Genomic DNA, 20166 nt, shown 5'->3' with positions numbered 1-20166 from the left:
CAGTGTAATGATAAGAAATAAACCCGGACTGTCTGGACTCAAATCCCAGCTCCATGACTTACTGGCTACGTGGCCCAGGGAAGTGACTTAACCTTTCTGTGTCTCAGATTTCTCACTTGTAAAATGGAGATGAGATAGAAAGAGAGATGAGCTGCTCATGTGTTGGAGTAGACAATTATACCAGAGATGAGCAAAAATGGAAGTAATAATCAAGCTTTTGATCATTCAGTACATAGTATCACCAAGAAGCTAAACCCAGAGAAAGTGGCCAATCCCTCAGCAAAAGGGTCATGCAGTTTTATGGACCCAGGACAGGAAGGAAGAGCATTGAGTACCGAGTCAGAGTGAAGATGAATGTTTTCAGGGTTTCCATCTTCCCCTAGGAAAAAAAATCTCCACAGAAGCACCTGAAGAAGACCTCAAAGGAAGTCTCAGATTAAGAGGGCTCTGAGCAAAGGTCATGGGCTAGGAATGAAAACAGGTGTAAGAAGAGCGTGGCCACCCCAAGAGAGCTGTGTCCTCGGCAGCAGAGTCCCCTCCAGAGACCGCATTGCACTGGCTGTGCTATGAGTCTGGGGTGGCAAGGGCAGCTTTCTCCCACGGAGCCTGCCAGGTTAAGCCTTCATAATTGCCTACGGTAAAGTCACATAGGATTTTTGGCCAGGAGCTGGGCACCTCACCAGGGAAAACAGAAACACAATCCATCCCTCCCTCTATGCAGAAGGAATAGGAATTTGGTGGCTAAGTGCCCTTGCGAGGGAGACAGAGTCAATTGAAGCAGCAGGGCTGTGCATGGTCTAGTCAAGTTCTGGCCCTGGGTCCGTGGAGTCCTGGTAGCCACTCTCTACTTATGTGGGTTGAGGTGGGCCTTCCTTGGAAGTCAAGGCTTCATCCAGGACTGGCCTCTTCTCTTTCAGGCAAACGAAGCGGACGCTGTGACGTTGGATGCAGGTTTGGTGTATGATGCTTACCTGGCTCCTAATAACCTGAAGCCTGTGGTAGCAGAGTTCTATGGGTCAAAAGAGGGTAAGTTCTCCCTGGGACCCCAGGAAGGAGTTGTCATCTTTATTCTTTCTGCTGAGTGTTGTGTTTTACAGGCAGGTTTTGGATATCAGATATAATGAACATTCATCTTTGGAGAGTGAGTAGAGAATAAGGGACCCCGTCAGCCGCCACAGCCACACATCAAGGCCTCTGGGGGCTTTGGGCTGGCTGAGGGCTGGTGCTCCTAAAACTGACCCCTGGGCCAGGCGGATATGCTTACCAGAGAAACACAGCAGGCTGTGTGCAGCTTGACCCAAAGGCTACTGCGGTCTAGTGATATGCCTAGGGTCCCTGGAGGCCTCTGGAGCCATAGGTACCACTCACAGAGGAGAGGTCACTCTGGAGCACACACTCAGATGCCAGCAGTCCTGCAAGTCTTCTGAGATCAACCTGACTGTCCCTGGGCCTGTGCCAGGGGACAGGAAATACGGACCTCTGTTGCCACAGCTCCAGTTTCCTAGTGGCTAGGGTTGGTAGGTGTAGGCAGACACGCTGCAGGGCCAGGGGAGGCAAAGCATTCAGGACACATGTGTGTGTGGCCTTCTTGCCCCTGTTTGCCTGGAGGGGTAATATTACAAATATACCTTCTATGGTCTTCTCTCTCCCCTGCAAGCCTAGGAAGGCTTTCCTGATTCCCCCCTCCTTATCACCCAATCCAGTAAAAGCATGGCCTCTCTGCTCCCCTCCCTCCTCAAGAGTCTGGTGGTGATGAGCCATGTTTCCCTGCACCAGGCTGAGGGCCTTCCATTCACATTGTGCCTTTGCAGATCCACAGACTTTCTATTATGCTGTTGCTGTGGTGAAGAAGGATAGTGGCTTCCAGATGAACCAGCTTCGAGGCAAGAAGTCCTGCCACACAGGCCTAGGCAGGTCCGCTGGGTGGAACATCCCCATAGGCTTACTTTACTGTGACTTACCTGAGCCACGTAAACCTCTTGAGAAAGGTAAGCTGGCAGGAGTCTGGGTGCCCTCGAGTAGCTGCCTCTGCTCCAGATGCCCACACAGGCCGCACTAGGCAATCACCATCAGCAGACGTGGGATGAACTCAGGTGGGGGAAGGAGGTTAACGAACTTTAAACTGGCAGGTCTGCTGCACCAGCAGCACTTGGGAGGTGGAGCTCAGCTTTTTTCTGCTCTGAGCTCCCAGCACCCCAGCAGAGGCTGTTCTGATGAGTGAGGAAAGGGTGCAAGGCTCGGCAGAGGGTTTCAGTCTAGACGATGGTGGCTCTCTTGTCCACTTCTCTGGATTTCTTTCCTGGGGGTTTCTCTGGAGCCCTGCACCTCTCTAAGCAGTTCTCTCATGTCTGGGGCATGGATCCCAGAGGGGACCTCTCTCTGAGCTGTTCCAGCCTCTGACAAAGCAGGGAGAAGGTGCGCTGAGAAAGACCTGAGATAGGCCTTGGTTAATGGGAAGCATAGGCCTGTTTCCTCTGATGGATGGTGGCAAGACAGAGGTCAACTTGTTCCTATTAGAAATACTTGATCTTGATGAGTTAGCATAAGGCCAAGCTGGGACTGCATGTGCTGGTTTGGTTTTAGTCCCCTCTGTTCCCTGATGGGCCTGGGTGGGGTGATGCCATTGGCTGTGGCCAGCCTCACTCATGCTCTATTGTCCATTTCTCTGTGCTGAGCAGCAGTGGCCAATTTCTTCTCGGGCAGCTGTGTCCCTTGTGCAGATGGGACGGACTTCCCCCAGCTGTGTCAACTGTGTCCAGAGTGTGGCTGCTCCACCCTTAACCAATACTTCGGCTACTCAGGAGCCTTCAAGTGAGTGAGATGTCTGCTGCTCCATGGTGGCCAAAGTGCCAAATGTCCTCAGGGTGAGAGTTCTTTGCTGGTCCAAAGCCGAGCCCTGCCTGCCTACAGGGGCATCAAGGTGGCCTAATCCCCTCCCAGTGAGTCAGAAGCACAACCTGGGACTCCTAGGCCAAGCCAGCCCATGTTCCCTTTCATCTGACCCTGACAAGCAGGTCCTTTTCCTGGGGGCCCTTCCTTTCTCCCCAGAGCCCTCAAGCCTGGTCAGTCTCCTCTTGGTGGATCGGGCAGAGCCTGAAAGGACAATCATGCCTCTAGTGTCTGGGCCCACTATCCAGGGACTGGCCCTCTTCCCTCAATCTCAGCAGTGTTAACTGCTCAGCACACTGCCTATCTCCTGCCCGCATTACTGTCTCTATCTGGGAAGCTGATTTCTTGCTTTCTCTTTTTACCTTGATTATATCCTGAAGTTTTACAACCAGCCAAGGGCACATTTTCACCCTCAGGAGACACTATACCATTATCTTCTACTCCAGAAGTTTAAAAACTCTTTTCACATGAAAATATCTTCAGTTGCATTTTGCTTCTTTGGGTTATGAGGCTCTTTTTATCTCGTGTGAGCTCATTCCCCCATCTCAGCACTGCCCTGGAGGTCTGCACACCATGGTGTTGCTTCAGCTACGGGGCTGCACAGAGGCCTTCGCCAGGCTCTATCCTTGTGTGAGTGCTGGACAGTGTGATCAGACTCTGCAGGTGCAGGAGAAGGGCCTGCCCTGCAGGAGCCCTGCTGATGTGTTTCTTTGACCCAGGTGTCTGAAGGATGGTGCTGGGGATGTGGCCTTTGTCAAGCACTCGACTATATTTGGTAAGAATGGGACAAGAATCCACCAGGGCCCCTCCAAGTAGTGGGTGTTCTTCTTTCGTGTTCCCTTTTTCATGCTCAGTAGTTGGACATGAGCATACTGTATTTCTCCTTTATCATTGCCTGGGTTTCTACCTGTGCAGAGTTAGGCACCTACGGGGTCCCCGTCTGGATTCCTGGGCCTCTTTCCATCATTCAATCTGTCTACACAGTGCCTCTGCCTCTGGGGTAGTGTTGCTATAACCAAGGACTGGGGGTTGGTGCTGCTAAGGTCAGGCTCATGGTGGAATGAGGAGCAATCACTGCTGCATGGGCATCAGAAGGCTTTACCTGGCTGTGGGGTCTTGAGCAAGTCATTCTCCTGCATGTTCTCTGGCCTTCAGTAGTCACTCCAGGCCTCTCAGCTCATACTTTCTATGATCAATGGAATTTCAAGGATGGGCACCACAGCCCATGGCTCTCCTGTGTTAGGCTCACCTGGGCTTTCCCTCCCCAGAGAACTTGGCAAACAAGGCTGACAGGGACCAGTATGAGCTGCTTTGCCTGGACAACACCCGGAAGCCGGTAGATGAATACAGGGACTGCCACTTGGCCCAGGTCCCTTCTCACACCGTCGTGGCCCGAAGTATGGGTGGCAAGGAGGACTTGATCTGGGAGCTTCTCAACCAGGCCCAGGTATCCCCACCTGCCACCCTCCCCTCCAGCTTAGTGCTCCCTGCTTGGATTTGGGGGTTTTCCTCCTGGCCATCTTCTCACTCTGGAAGTCTGTGTGTTCAGGATACAGTGGGAGCCATGCCACATGTCATTAAGTTCTCTAAAATCTGGGACTCCTCACAGAGCAGCAGGGAGCCTGCTGTGGTGCTACCGTCTGCCGCCCTTGCCTTTCTGGCTGGTGACATTGAAGAGGCTCTGTATTGCTCTATTCCATTCCTTTCTACCTAAACCAGACCTTCAAGGCCCAAAGCTAAGCCCCTCCCCAAGGAGGCTTTCCATGACCCTCCCAGAAGTAAATGATCTCTCTCCCCAGGCCCCTCAGCCTGGCTGTGAGGGGGCTGCCTGCACAGCGGCTTTACTTCCCAAGAGCTGTGTGATTTGGGCTCAGCCAGCTTCCTCTTGCCCAGTCCTCCCATCTGTCCGCTGAGAGTTTGACTGGCAACCACACAGGGCAGCCTCTGGATTAGCCACATTTCTTGTTCTCACCGATGTCTCAACCCGTTCCGGGAGACAGGCACAGAAGCAGGTTCAGGGAAATCGCGGACCCACGAGGGCTACAGGCAGAGGAAGTGCTGGGTGAGCAGGAGCAGGTCCGACTGTCCTCTCTCCTGGCATCTTGAACTTTTTCATGTTGTTTCCTGCAGAGATTTGTTTTTTCTTCAGTCCCATTTCTCAGCCTCCTTTCTTCTCTGTTGCCATCCACTATTCTGTTTTTCTATGAACAGGAACATTTTGGCAAAGACAAATCAAAAGAATTCCAACTATTCGGCTCTCCTCATGGGAAGGACCTGCTGTTTAAGGACTCTGCCCATGGGTTTTTAAAAGTCCCCCCCAGGATGGATGCCAAGATGTACCTGGGCTATGAGTATGTCACTGCCATCCGGAATCTACGGGAAGGCACATGTGAGTACCTGGGAAGAACCAGGTGACCACAAGCCCTTGGGAAACCTAGTGAGCACAGGGGCCAGAGATTGAGTCTTTTCAGGGACCTGCACACCTCTCCTGATGCTCCTTTTTCTGACCTGTCTGTGAGCCCAGTGTTAGACTGATGCTGAATGGCATTAATCATTATGAGTGGCCTTGACAACACCACCGGCTTTAAAGGAAACCCACATTTAAAATGACGTGGGCTGGTTCAGTATTTCCTTTGCATCAATCAGGACTGCCTTACCTACTTTGTGAAGCCAATTAGCTTATCATGGAGTAAGTGAAATAGAACAAAATTGCTATATATTGCACATCTCCAGCCAGTCAACATGTACCATAATGAAGAGGCGCTCTAAGAGAGGTTGATCCCAGTCCTTAATTTCACTCAGTCACTGCGGTTTTGCTTGACCATTCATTTATTCAGCAGACATTTATTGAACATCTAGCCATATGCTCTGCTAGGTGCTGGACATAGGATGGCATGACAAATATATATTTGATTCTGTTGTCCTGGAAATTTCAAACTGGGGAGAAGATAAATGTTTAATGAATAGTCATGCTATTGGATGATGAATTACAAAATAAGAGATATGCTTAAAAGGGGAAAAATATGACAACAAAATACCATGGCCCTGTGAGAGTGCAAAACAAAGAAAAACAGGCCCTGGACTTGGGGTTAAGGCACAGCTTCCTTGAGGAAGTGACTCCAGCTCAGTCTGAAAGATGAGCAGATGTACATTTATTCATCAGACATTTATTATGCTGGCCATGTGCTAGCATTGCCCTAACCCTGAGGATGCCCCTGGTGAACAAGACAGGCAGAGCCCTTTCTCTGTTGGAGCTTCTGTTCTCCTGCAGAAAACCTGACAATAAGCAATGAACATATAAATAAGAACACCTCTAGTAGTTAAGTGCTATCTGAAAAACAAGAAGGAAAAAAACAGCCAGAGGTCATATAGTGCCCAGAGGCTGGAGAGGAAAGTTGGCTTCTCGGAAGACATAAAAAACTAAATTTAAATGAGAAGTCAACCAAGAGATTGTGCATTGACTTTGCTTTCTAAGGTGATTAATTCCTTGAATGGGGTCTGTGTGTTTATTGCTGGCAAATCCCAGCATTTGCATGAAGACAGTGAGTAGTGCTGATAAACACCAGCCAACAGCTAGGGCCGCTTTTGATCTTTGTTCTTTTTTTATGCCATAGGCCCAGAAGCCCCAACAGATCAATGCAAGCCTGTGAAGTGGTGTGCCCTGAGCCACCACGAGAGGCTCAAGTGTGATGAGTGGAGTGTTAACAGTGAAGGGAAAATAGAGTGTGTATCAGCAGAGACCACCGAAGACTGCATCGCCAAGATCATGGTATGTCACTCCAGCCTTCCTAGGGCAGCATCCCTGTCATTCTGCCTGCTGGCCCCCAAGACTGAGCTAGGGAGTGTTCCTGGGAATGATGCAAAAACCTGGCTCCCAGGAACCTTGCCCTGACTATGCGAGCACAGCCCCACTGGAGGTTCAGAATCTTTGAGCTTGTGGGACTACAGGTGCATGCCACCATGCCCGGCTAGGATACTCTTTTGATCAACAAAGCAAATTTGTACTTGCTTGGATCCTACCAGGTACTAAGGATCTTACCACAGTGATCATGGCACACCACTGGTCTCAGGACACCCACACCATGGTCCAGCCTCCCTAAGCAGGCACCACTCAGCCTGCCCTTTCACCATACACTCATACGAGGAGGAAACTGAGCCCTGTGGGCACCCTTCAGTCCCAGCTACTTTGGAGGCTGAGGCAGGAGGATTGCTTGAGCCCAGGAGTTCAGGGCTAGCAACTTAGCAGGACCTTGTCTCTAAAAACTTTTTTTTTTTTTTAAAGAAAGAATATTCCATGTTGGCTTACAGAGAATTTTTAAAATCCTGAATGATATAAAGAAGAAATAAAAAGTACTTATAATCATGTAATTCAGAGAAAATTCCCTTATTAGGATCATTTCATGTAGGTTGCTTGCTACCTTTTACTCACTCACAGTATCTAGTAAGCTTTTCCCATATCATAAATCATTCTTGTAAAACCTAATCTGGAGCTTCTGTGTTAGTGCACACATTGAGATGGGGGAGCATGGTTTGCCTAGAGAGAACATGAAGTGCCAAGCTCCACTCCCCCTCCTCCCCACATTTCTTGCCCTCTGTGTCTCTTCCATTTGGCTATTCTTGAGTTGGATCCTTTATAATAAATCAGCAAATATCTTGAAACAAAGATGCATATTATAAAGGCACTTGTACCTCTTGCCATTGTCAACTGATTTTTGCTGAAATATGTTAATTCTACTTTTTGAGCACTTATGAATAACCATGTATCTTCAGAACTATCTACCATGAAGCAAAAAGGGACCATCAACCTCATTATTTTATATTTCATACAATTTATAAATATCACTTTATACTATTTTAACATACATTCCATTTTAATCTTTGTCTGAGTCAAGACAAGAAAAACCAAACTAAGTTAAAGCAAAGCCCACAAATTCAAAACCTGAGTCTATACACATCTGTTAGCAGTTTGAGTGGCTGGGCTTCAATATTATACTCTGGATGTGATACAATAGATAAAGTTTTTACGTCTGTAAAAAAAAGGAAGAGCAAAAGACTCTTGGGAACATGTGAAATCTTAAATGAAGAAGATTAAGTACAACCAAATGGGAACATATTTTAAAAGGTTCTTCTTGGACATCGTAATTTGCTCTCCTATGAAGATGTCATCGTTTGGGCCTTTAATGTTGGAAATAGCTTACAGGTGTTGGGGCAGAAACCAAAGACCAACATTGCCATGTTCTGTGAGACCATATCCAAGTGGATGATTGCTGGATAGGTATGTTTCATGCATAACATTTAGTTCATAAAATTATATGCTACTTTAGGAGGTCCAGGGTCCGTGGATTAATGAAACAGAAGTAACCAATATCATTGCTAGTAAATAATTATTGGAAACAAAGTTGAAAGACATAGTTTATTTGGTCCCACACCTGTGACACATCGTCACTGTCAATGGGAAGCCACTGACCTGTCCCAATTTCCCAAGGTTGTTATTGTGGACACCATGGCTGCAGTAGAAAGCGAAGGTGAGTGTGGAAAACAGATTCCAGAGCGACCACTGCCTTCAGTTATTGCAGTAATCATGCTCATGAGTAGACACACAGGACTTCCAAAGGGAGTCATCGTCTTGCATAGAAACATCATTACTGGTATTACTGGGAAGGCAGAAAGGATTCCCAGACTGGAGGAGGAAGATGACTACATTGGATATTTACCTGTGGCCCATGTTCTAGAATTAAGCATTGAGTTTCTTTGTTTTTCTCATGGATGCCTGCTTGGCTACTCTTCACTCCAGACTTTAGTGGATCAGTCTTTAAAAGTAAAAAATCGGCTGGGCACTGTGGCATGCAGCTATAGTACTAGCTACTCAGGAGGCTGAGGTAGGAGGATTGCTTGAGCCCAGGAGTTTGAGTCCAGCCTGGGAAACATAGTGAGACACTATCTCAGAAAAATAAAAAATAAAAAATAAAAAAATTAAAACCGGAAGCAAAGAGTCTACTTCCAGGTTGAAACCAACACTGATGGCAGCCGTTCTGGAAATCATGGATCAGATCTACCAAAATGTCATGAATAAAGTGTATGAAATGAGTAGTCTTCAGCACAATCTGTTTATTCTGGCCTATAATTATAAAATGGAACACATTTCAAAAGAGCATAGTACTGGATTGTGTGACAGCTTTGTTTTCTGGAGATTGTGAAGCTTGCTAGGTGGAAATATTCAGCTTTTATTGTACAAAAGTGCTCCACTTTCTGCAACATGCAGCAAGTTCATGAATATCTTTTTGTTGTGGTCAGTGATACAGACTCACTGAACGTACAGGGGCTGGAACAATTACAGATGTGTGGATTACAATACTGGCAGAAGTGGGAGTCCCATTAGTTTGCTGTGAAATTAAATTAAAGAACTGGGAGGAAGGTGGATACTTTATTAATACTGAAACACCACATCCCAGAGGTGGAGTTCTTATTGGTGGCTAAAATGTGACAATGGGATGCTACAGAAATGAAGCAGAAACAAAAGCTGATTTCTTTGAAGATGGAAATGGACAGAAGTGGTTATGTCCTGGAGATGCTGAAGAGTTTTATGGTTGTTCACAGGTGATCGATCATAAAAAGGACCTTGTAAAACTACAGGCAGGAGACTATCTTTCCCTTGGGAAAGTAGTGCCAACTCTGAAGAATCTCCCAGTAATAGATGACGTTTGTGCATTTGCAAACAGTTAATTGTTCTTATGTCACTGGATTTGTTGTGCCAAATCAAAAGGAACTAACAGAACTAACTTGAAAGAAAGGACTTAAAGAACTTGGGAGGAGCTGTCTAACAGTTGTGAAACAGAAGATGAGGTGCAGTAGTCCCCCTTTATGTGAGGTTTCGCTTTCTTGGGTTATACCTACAGTCAACCGTGGTCCAAAAATGTTAAGATACTTCGAGAGAGAGAGAGAGAGAGCACATTGATATAACTTTTATTATAGTATAATTGTTGTTTTATTATTGTTGTTGTTAATCTCTTACTGTGCCTAATTTATGAACTTTATCACAGGCTTGTATGTTTAGGAAATACACATTGCATAGGGTTTCAGGTCCCAAGACTGGGGGTCTTGGAACATATCCCTTGAGGATAAGAGGGGACTACCATACTTAAAGTACTTTCTGCGGCTGCTATTTGAGCATGTCTGAAAAAGTTTGAAAATCCATTAAAAATTGGTTTGAGCCCTGACCCATGGATCCTGAAACTGGTCTGGTTTCGGGGGCCTTCAAGCTAAAACACAAAGAGTTTAATACACATTACCAGGCAGACTCTGAGCGAATGTGTGGAAGAAATGATTTTTCTCTTTTGGCATCAGTTTGCTACAGTGAGCTCAAATCAAATAGGAAATTATTTGAAATGCATGTTTCAAACTGTGAGGCAAGTTTGAAACATTCCTCATATTCAACCTAGACTTTTACTTCTTAAGACATAACCATTTTCAACAGACAGGATTAGTAAAATAGTAGGAGAGCAAACTTGTGTCTGTCTTTTTCCTTTTCCCCTCCTACAACTACCTTTACCACCTGTGACTGTATTGTCAGTTTAAGGAGTTTTCTGAATCACAGTGAGGAAGAAGATTTCTAAAACCTCAAGTTTCTAAACATGACCTATATGTTCAGTTTATGACTTTTTAAAGTTTGGATGTGTAGAGGGAGGTATTGAAATAATAATATAAAGTGACTGTTGGGGGGTGCTTTTTAACTTGCAGTATTAAAAAAATGCAAGGCTATTGATGTGAAATTACATACATTTCAAATGCTTATGAATCAAATCATTATTGAGGATAATATTTGTTGATGTGTAATTATTATCTTGCATGAATTGAGAGAAATAAATATGGCCATACTTACGTTTTAAAGAAAAAAATGATATTTTAATATTGATAAGTATTCCATAGCATGGATGTGCTTCCATTTATTTAGCTATTTCTCTGTCATTGAGCATTTAGTTTAATTTTCTTTTTGCAATTATAAATCACACCTGTTATTTTTGCCCACTTACACACTTTGTCCAAATAGTTGCCCACCAATCTGATTGTTTCTATGGTTTATTACTAGAAAGTATATTGCCAGGCCAAAGGGAAATCTTATAAACCTTGTTGAATCGAAGCATCTCTGAAATTTGGGGCTTATTAGAGCTGAGATTTAGAACATTTGAAAATATTTGACTCATTCATTAAACACGTTGTATGCATGAAACATGGAAATAGCACTCAGCCAAGGAGGCTGACATTAGAGGCTAGAGCCCCCCTTCAGAAGGTGCTGTGTTCCACAGCCACAGCCACGAGTCTCTGACTCCACTCGTCCATCTGCACATGAGAATTCTTGGTATCAGAAATGTGTTGTAGGAGTGTCTCTGGGACAGTGTGTCCTACGAGAGGGCAAGAGGACTGAATGTGGGTCTTTGCTCTTGAACTAGGCACCTGGAATTGATGATCAGTTCATGATGGTTGGGTGAAAATGAGAGTACATTTGATTTTCTCTGCTGAGTGTGCCTGGCTGATCCTTTGGGGGTTCAGTATCAGCACCTGCTGTCTCCCTGGCATTCATGTGCTGGGAAGGCTGCTTCAAGGAAACAGCTGGAAAAGTGGGTGGCACACGAAACAGCCTCTTTTCATCTGCTATGATTTGCTGTGTGTTTGCAGAATGGAGAAGCTGATGCCATGAGCTTGGATGGAGGGTTTGTCTACATAGCGGGCAAGTGTGGTCTGGTGCCTGTCTTGGCAGAAAACTACAATAGTAAGTGGTGGGGAGCACCTCTCTGTGTTTTCTTCCCTCGGGGCCATGGAGAGAGGAGATGGAAAAATCACAGCCTGATTCATACCACAGCTGCCATAAAGCTTTCCCTCTCTGAGCACCTCCTACTTTGCAAGCTCTGGGCTCCTTCATCTCAAATCCCCACAGTCATCTTGAAGGCAGGGAGTTACAGTACATTCCAGAAATGGGAAATGAAAGTTCTGCACTGGGAAGTCCTCACTAAAGATGACCCCATTGCAAAGGACACCTGGGATTTCTGGCAGTCTTCCAGATTCCAAAACTCACACTTCTCTCACTGCCCTGTTGCTAGGATTTAAATATAGTCGGCCAGCACTCCTCTGTGGGCTCAGTGCAGACAGAGCAGGAAACTTGACATTCACAGTTTGTGGATAAATTCTAGAGGCCAGGAGGTGAAATGGACTTGCATGATCCAGAGAGTCTGGACTTGTTGGGAATTGGTGACATGTATAGATAGTTTTCTCTGACTTTCTTTATTCTTAGCTGCAGCATAAAAAAAAAAGGCATGGTTTCCCAATCTGTAAATCAGGGTTTAACGCCTTCTTCATTTTCTTTCCTCCAGAAAACAGCCCTGATTGTGAGAATACACCAGAGGCAGGTGAGTTTAAATTGATAACCTCTGGAGTTAAAAGATAAATTCCCATTGTTTTGGGGAATTGGTTAGATTTAAAATTCAAGTATATAAGGTGCTGTAAGAGACCAATTTTTACAATGTGAGAGAATCATGGAAGGATAGTAATGGATAATGATGGTTATCCCTTTACACTTGCCATGGCTTGAACACAGGATTTTTCATTTAATGCTATAAGGTAGGTTTTGGCATCCTCTAAGGATACACAAGTGGACCCTAAGCTCAGGGAGTTTACAGACAGATCGTCTGGGATTATATATCTAGGAAGGGAAATCCAGGTCTTTCCCACTGATCCTCACCTTACATGACATGAGGCCTGCAAATTTTCAGATAAGAGTAAGCACCAACCAAGGAACTTTGCTTATTTGTTCCTTACAGGGCTCAATAGAGAGCCTCACACAGGCAGATATCAAGGAACATAAAATTATCTGACCTTCTAGCCAGGGCTGGGTCCAGGAACCCAGGCCAACCTGGCTCTCACCCAGGGCTCTGGGTAAGGGTACATCTGAAGAAACAGAGCAGGAGCAAGTCAGGAAGTCTTACACCAAGGCGAGCACTGGCCCCCTATGCTCAGGCCCCTGCAGGTCACATTCCAGACAGCCATTACTGTACAAGGCTGTCGTTGCCACTTCCACTGATTATAACCTCCCAGCCTCTCCCCATCACTTGGGGAGGTAAGCCCTTCAGCAGATATAGAAAAAGCCATTCTTATTCTATGGATAATAAAGATTCTGTTTTCTGTTGGAAACTGTAATCGGAATTAATTAAACTGGCAAACTGAAATCATAGGTTGATGTTCTATTTCTCATTTTAAGGACCAGTATATATTTGCTGCTGAAAATGGCAGCTGACTTGATATTGACATTTTCCATTTTGCATATTTATTTTGGTATAAAACTATATTCTCCTTACCAGAAAATGTTTGGCCCAATTTTTCTCTTTTGCTTATTGATCTTTTACTACTATATCTCAACACATGTTAATTTATGAAAGTTTGTGGTTACATTAGCTGTTTCAGTATCCATTCCTCTGATAGGACTCATTGGACGGTGAATTGCTGGCTTATAACTTCAGTGACTTTAGGCACTTAGGGAAGGGTTATACACACAGCCATTGATCTAATGATGGTGTTTTCACAATATTTTGTTTTTAAAGTTCAGATTAATCTCCTCCTGACAGAGTTCCTTGTACTTCCCCTCAGTCAGTTACTGGAAAGATCCTCTCAGGACACAATGACTGATTGAGGATATCTTTGCTTCCCTAGGGAAATTGATTGGAAGCAGACACCCAGAGGTGTTAATCCATCCTTTTCTGGTGTCTTTCTTGTAGGGTATTTTGCTGTAGCAGTGGTGAAATCAGCTTCTGACCTCACCTGGGACAATCTGAAAGGCAAGAAGTCCTGCCATACGGCAGTTGGCAGAACCGCTGGCTGGAACATCCCCATGGGCCTGCTCTACAATAAGATCAACCACTGCAGATTTGGTGAGTGAATATTGGGAAGGAGGGCTGGTGAGGGCCATGCCAGAAAGCAGGGTCCTGCCTTAGGGAAGAGGAGTGTGGCGTAAGATGCTGTGGGCTCTGGTTCTAGAGAAGTAGAATTTGGTCAAAGAACAGTAGAATTTGCTGTCCTCAAGGACATAGCAAGAAGGGCTGGGAGGGCTGGAACTGGGTTGCTGAGTTGGGATGGTTCATCTAGGTTGAACATAATGGCATGAGTGAATATACATTTATCTCTCATGAGAAAGACCAGAGGTGAGAAGTGCATGGCTGGTATGGTCATGAGAAACCCAGGCTCCTTCACACTTTCTGCTCCTCCATTCTGAGCATAAGACTTCCATCTTCAAGGTCACCCCATGGTTGCCATCGCATCCATGATCCAGGCAGCCCCAGTCACCAAGGTATTACAGCAAATGGAAGTTTATGCCACCTTTTTAGAGGAGCTCTCTAGGAAGTCTAACCAGTTATTTCAGCAAACTTCTCAATGCCCAGAACTTAGGTACATCACCATACCTAGCTGTAAAAAAGAAATGTAATCTTTCATATGGAAATGTCCCTACCCCAGATAAAACCAGATTTTTGTTACAAAGTACAAGGAGAAACAGATATTGGGTAGACAGGTAGCAATCCCTGCCACAAGGTTTTGTAGGGAATGTGAGTGTGGGGATCCCGGGTCTCTTTATGGTGTTGGCAATCTCACCAAGTCCCTGCCCAGCTCCTAGGACCCTTCTAAGCAGTAGAAATCACCTTATTTTCTATGTCCTCTGAATATCACCAGATATGAGCTTATTTCTACCCTGCTTAAACTTTTAAGTGTAAGTTCTCCCACAGACAGATGTTTTCCAGTGGTTTTGATTTACATTAGCTTCCTAAGTACTTTGTCCCTGCCACCTCCACATTTGGGCAACTCTTTAAAAAAGAAAAGGCCTCTAAATCTGGTTATTAACCAGGAAACCCTGTGGGGTTGGGGAAGTGGTGATGAGAGTATGTCTCTGTACCAGGGTGCTTTGTGACACCACTTAGACATGAAGCAAAGTGCAGCCAGGGTGACATTCAGAAAACTCAGGATCCCCACTGACAAAGGCACTACCTCTGCTCTCCTGAACCTCCTAGCACTTTTATGGCCACAGGAGAGCAGCTGAGCTGCAAAGAAAATTCCCCATCCCTTTCCTGAGGTTGGAGATGTAGCAAAGGCTCTTCTAATGAATGGCAGGGAATGGGAACATCTGAAAACAGGTGGCACAAGCTCAGGAAGCGAGACCTTTAGTCTTCATCCTTTTTCTGTTCCCTTTCATGACATTTTTCATTTCTTCTTTGTTTAGCGTAGTGATGACATCATTATTGTGCTCAAATAAATCCCCTCTGCCCTGAATTGTAATGGTCATTAACTCCTTTTCCCGGCCGGGCGCGGTGGCTCACGCTTGTAATCCCAGCACTTTGGGAGGCCGAGGCGGGCGGATCATGAGGTCAGGAGATCGAGACCACGGTGAAACCCCGTCTCTACTAAAAGTACAAAAAATTAGCCGGGCGTGGTGGCGGGCGCCTGTAGTCCCAGCTACTCGGAGAGGCTGAGGCAGGAGAATGGCGTGAACCCGGGAGGCGGAGCTTGCAGTGAGCCGAGATTGCGCCACTGCACTCCAGCCTGGGCGACAGAGCGAGACTCCGTCTCAAAAAAAAAAAAAAAAAAAAAAAAAAAAAAAACTCCTTTTCCCAATGTCAATGGGTTCCCCTTTCAAGCCTATAGCCTGGCAAGTCCTGGGTTGGTGGTGGCTGGTCACAGAATTGATGACATATTCTACTTATTCTGGGCCATGCAGCCCTGTTATCTCCTAAGTAAAAGCTGCTTGCATTGACTCAGGAAAAGCTGACTTCCTCTTGTCCTTCTGCGCAGATGAATTTTTCAGTGAAGGTTGTGCCCCTGGGTCTGAGAAAGACTCCAGTCTCTGTAAGCTGTGTATGGGCTCAGGCCCAAACCTGTGTGAACCCAACAACAAAGAGGGATACTACGGCTACACAGGGGCTTTCAGGTGAGTCTTTTAACCCTGAAACAAACTGAATAATATACAAGCCTTGGCCAGATTTCTTTTAGGAACTAAGGTAAGATTCTTAGGTTCCTATTCCGTTAGTGCTGCATGTATTAAGAGAGTAGATTTCACAACCAGATGTAGAGCCACATGGGGAGGGGCAGCCAGACTCCCCCAGGATGCTGACATGGCTGTCAAACACAGCAGAGACTTGTGTTTGGTACAGTTTAGCAGTTTTCAACTGGTGATGATTTGACCCGCAAGGGACATTTGGCAATGTTTGCAGATATTTTTTATTGTGACAATGTTGGGGTGGGGGAGGAAGTGCTCCTAGCATCTAACACGCAGAAGCCGCTAAACATCCACCAATGCACAGGATAGCACGGTACAACAAAGAATTATCCAGCCCCAAGTGTCACTAGTGCCTCGGCAATGATACCCTACTGTAGTTGGATAAACACTGAGTCGAGAGTTTGGCTCAAGCTTTTCCATGCACCTCTGGATAATCCAGAACAATACCCATCTGGAAATACAGAATAGTACATGATTCCTAAATTCCTAACTACAATTGTACTTTATGGAGTGCCTATCATTCATTTTCATAGAGACACCTGTGTACCTTGCTTTTTTTTTTTTTGGAGACAGGGTCTCTCTCTGTTGCCCAGGCTGGAGTATAGTGGCACACTCATGGTTCACTGCAGCCTCAACCTGCTGAGCTCAAGCAATCCTCCCACCTCAGCCTCCCTAGTAGCTGGGATTACAGGCATGCACCACCACACCCAGCTAATTTTTGTATTTTTTTGTAGAGACAGGGTTTTGCCATGTTGCCTAGGCTGGTCTCAAACTCCTGGACTCAAGCAATCCTCCTGTCTTGGCCTCCCAAAGTGCTGGCACTCACAGGCGTGGGCCACGTCTGGCCTACCTTACTACTTTTTAACTACCCATTCTGCTTTAGGCCTTCTGTTATCTGGTGGTTCATGAATCCATGAACTGCACAATGATGATGGTATTATAATTGAGCTTCCCAGTAATGCTGTAAAAAACAAAAGTCATTCCTCTTTTCCAGTTAGAGCCACTTTGTAAGTTAGATTAAGTACAATTCACATTCCCCAAGTTTCTAATTTCACAAAGTAGAACGTGTTGTTTTCACAAAGATTGAAGAATTTGAGGGACTTAAAATAGAGTTCCCCTTTGCATTTTTATACTTTATCTTTTTCTGGTGATGACATATGTTTGAGAATTATAGGTCATGAGAAAAGGCTCAAATAACATGTATGTATAAACATGCTTAAAATAAACATGTATAAAGGTTTCTTTTTCTAAACATGTCTTATAAAACTTAGCTATGAAGTAAAATGTACCAGACTGATAAAAAGACTCCAAACTCCAAAGAAAATAAAATTAAATCAATATGTGGCACAATAGGTACCCCGTCTTCTCAGCTAGCTACCCCCAAGACTCTTGAACCGATGCAGGAATAGGCAGGTTCTTTTCCTTGAAGCAAGGGGATTAAAGTACATGGAGAGCAGGATTGGGTCCATTGTCCAAAAGTCCAACCCACTCGGCTCATTGAGGAGGGCCTCGTGTAGACTTTGAAGTACACACTAGTTCATCATCTGTGTGGTATGCCCTTTCAAAGGACTGGAAGACAGTCAAAATTAAAATTAGAACCCTACTAACCAGAGTTTATTTTGTTATTATTTCTTTTCTGAAACTTCTTGGGGACTTGTAGCTTAGAGCTGTGTTACAACCCCCAATACCACACCCAGAGATATGTGGCCTGGGAGTTAGTAGAGTCAGGTGCCTTTATGCCAGGTTTTGCCATATTCTCTGCATTTCTCAAAAACAAAGACAAAAAACCCCACAACATAGCAAATGCTCCATAAATGTTAAAATTCTTTTTCAAAGGAATGAAGGACAGCACAAATTGCAATTTGTGATGGAGTTTCAATCTCTCACAAATGTTGCCTAGACATTCGCCTTGTACAAGAACCTGAAGGAACTGAGTTTTTCATTCATATGCTGGGGGAGGCATCACCTCACTGAAAATCAATTCCCTACCATCCTTGTTGATGTCAGGGAAATTATGTCATCTCTCAGAGAAACTGTACAAAAAATTAAGATTTAGTATGTGGAACTGAGATTGTAAAACTACAATCAATTCAGAGTGTTTTGTTTTTGTTCTCTGTATTCCTTACATTGCTTACTGTTAGAATGGAAGTTACAGTTGCTGTTTTCAGATGGCTGTCCTGAATCTATAAGGTAGCCCCCTGAATGACAGATAAGTCACTCTGACCACCTTTTTTTTTTCTCTCCCACTGTCTGGACCTCTGCAGGTGTCTGGTTGAGAAGGGAGATGTGGCCTTTGTGAAACACCAGACTGTCCTACAGAACACTGAGGGTAAGTGCACCTGCTCTTCTGTCCCCCTAGATCACTAGATCCTGGTCACTGGTATTCACTTGTTTTCAGGGATGCCTTTGTGGAAGTATTATGTACACTGTCAGACTTCAAAGCTCTGATTCTCAATCTGTCTGCTCAGTGAAGAGAGACATGTTCACCTGAGTGCGCAGAATGATCAGGATCATGGGGCCCCCAATGGCCCTAAATCCTCCCCAACGCACATTCCCACAGCTGCAAGCCTTGTGCTCCTTTCCCCTAAATACTTCAGTGCCTATTTCCTAAGAATAAGAGAATCTCTTGCATACCCACAGTACGATTACCAAGATCAGGATATTTTACATTATGTGGATTTAATAATCGTCACGTCCGCAGTCCACATTTAACTGTTGTCAGTTATCCCAGTAATGCCTTTTATAGCTATTTAGTGTATTTCTGGGTTGTGTCCATTGAGAAGGGCTAGAGGTAATGGCATACCAGCAGGAGTAAGCACCAAGATATTGGCTTGTAAGTACTCTTCTTTGCTAAAAGGAACCAGAACTCCTTGGACAAATAGCTGACTTCAGGGCTGGGGCAGGAAAAATACATGCTGAGCCTAGAACACACTGAAGTGCTCAAACAGTGATGGGACACTCAAAGCATACAAGAACCAGTTTGAAGGATCTCCTGTTGCCAAGTCTGGGAATTTTGAGCATTAAAATAAATAATGATAGCAGTAAGGGATAATAGCCCATTGAAAGAAATAAGAATGCATTAGGCAATACTGATTAAACAAATGAAGAAGGGAAAACTAATCAATGTGCAAGGAATGACAGAGTTAGAAAACTATCACTTGGCAACCAATATATTGATAACTGATTCAAGCAAGAATCATCAATGGGTGTTAACTTGTGGGTGAACACTGGACAGCCATAACATTAAAAACAAACAAAACAAAGCAAAACAAACATTGGCCAGAATGAGCGCTCCACACCTGACCCCTCAGTATCACTGAGTGCTAGCAGAGCCCACTGGAATTCAGGCTGTGAATACTTCCCTGCCTTCTCTCATGTTCATTGCCCCAACTCCTCACTTTTCCTGGGCAACTCATCCAGAATGAACCAGCTCAGCACCAGCCCCTCCAGGAAGCCTTCCCAGATGGCATACCCTGTCCTACAAGAAGACTCCTCTGTTCATATTGCCATTATGATTGAATTCACCACACTCTGTAATACACTTTGGCTACAGAAACTCTTTGAGCTCTTTTTCTTCCTCTTATATTCCCAGCACCTAGTGCAGCACATAGTACACAGCAGTTGCTAAGAATTTGTTTGAAGAAATATTGGGTTGACTAATTTTCCTTTCTTCCCTCATATTATTGCTTTTTCCTTTAAGGGAGTGTTACCCTAAGCTTGGCTCTTTGCCATCCTTGATTTCTTTTGGTACTTTTCTGAGTAGAGCTCCCTTCTCTAAGCTTTGACTCTCTTACTTTTTGCAATGACTCAAAAATTCTTCCCTCCTGAATAGAATTAAGATAGGAGGCCTGACATCCAATCTCAATTCCATTCCAGTCTATTTCCCAAGGTGTCACTTTTATGTAGAGTACATTGGCATTGCAATTGTATTTTTTTACGTGTGTATATGGATGTCCTCATATATTGTAGTTGTATATATACAATCCATATACAACTCAACTGTCCTCATCTTTCTGCCAACGTTCCCTCCTCTTCTCCCAGCCTCTACCCTTATAGAGAATCCTGCTATACTCCCTGCCCATCAGGCCTAGATTAAGTCTGTCAGTCAATATCTTATTTCTTCAACATGTGTCTTTTTTTAAACTAAATTTTATTGTTTGTATTTAAGGTAGACAACATGATTTTCAAGAGCCAAAGTAATTTTGATGTATTATAAGTTTGGGAACTACTGGTCTAATACCCCTGACTTA

The 20166-nt window shown here is 44.7% G+C and overlaps 1 protein-coding gene and 1 pseudogene across 3 annotated transcripts in view; both read left to right on the top strand.

Annotated features, from left to right (window-relative positions):
* Positions 1-20166, top strand: part of TF (transferrin) — a 35353-nt gene that overhangs the window by 9255 nt on the left and 5932 nt on the right. For 2 of the 3 annotated variants that reach the window (XM_055295390.2, XM_063610727.1), the window contains 12 exons: positions 918-1026; positions 1812-1988; positions 2679-2811; positions 3609-3664; positions 4158-4336; positions 5101-5278; positions 6504-6658; positions 11563-11656; positions 12255-12290; positions 13653-13805; positions 15712-15847; positions 18181-18245. In XM_055295390.2, coding sequence (XP_055151365.1) covers positions 918-1026; positions 1812-1988; positions 2679-2811; positions 3609-3664; positions 4158-4336; positions 5101-5278; positions 6504-6658; positions 11563-11656; positions 12255-12290; positions 13653-13805; positions 15712-15847; positions 18181-18245 — 1471 coding nt within the window. Of the gene's footprint in view, positions 1-917; positions 1027-1811; positions 1989-2678; positions 2812-3608; positions 3665-4157; positions 4337-5100; positions 5279-6503; positions 6659-11562; positions 11661-12254; positions 12291-13652; positions 13806-15711; positions 15848-18180; positions 18246-20166 lie in introns of all 3 variants that reach the window. The other variant, XM_055295391.2, reaches the window with a different exon arrangement.
* LOC129491288 (fatty acid CoA ligase Acsl3-like) lies at positions 7188-10437 on the top strand (annotated as a pseudogene).

Source organism: Symphalangus syndactylus, chromosome 10 (assembly GCF_028878055.3).
Source record: "Symphalangus syndactylus isolate Jambi chromosome 10, NHGRI_mSymSyn1-v2.1_pri, whole genome shotgun sequence".
Classification (NCBI taxonomy): Eukaryota; Metazoa; Chordata; class Mammalia; order Primates; family Hylobatidae; genus Symphalangus; species Symphalangus syndactylus.
Note: the sequence above shows the minus strand (reverse complement) of the source record. Positions and strands in the feature narration are given on the sequence as shown.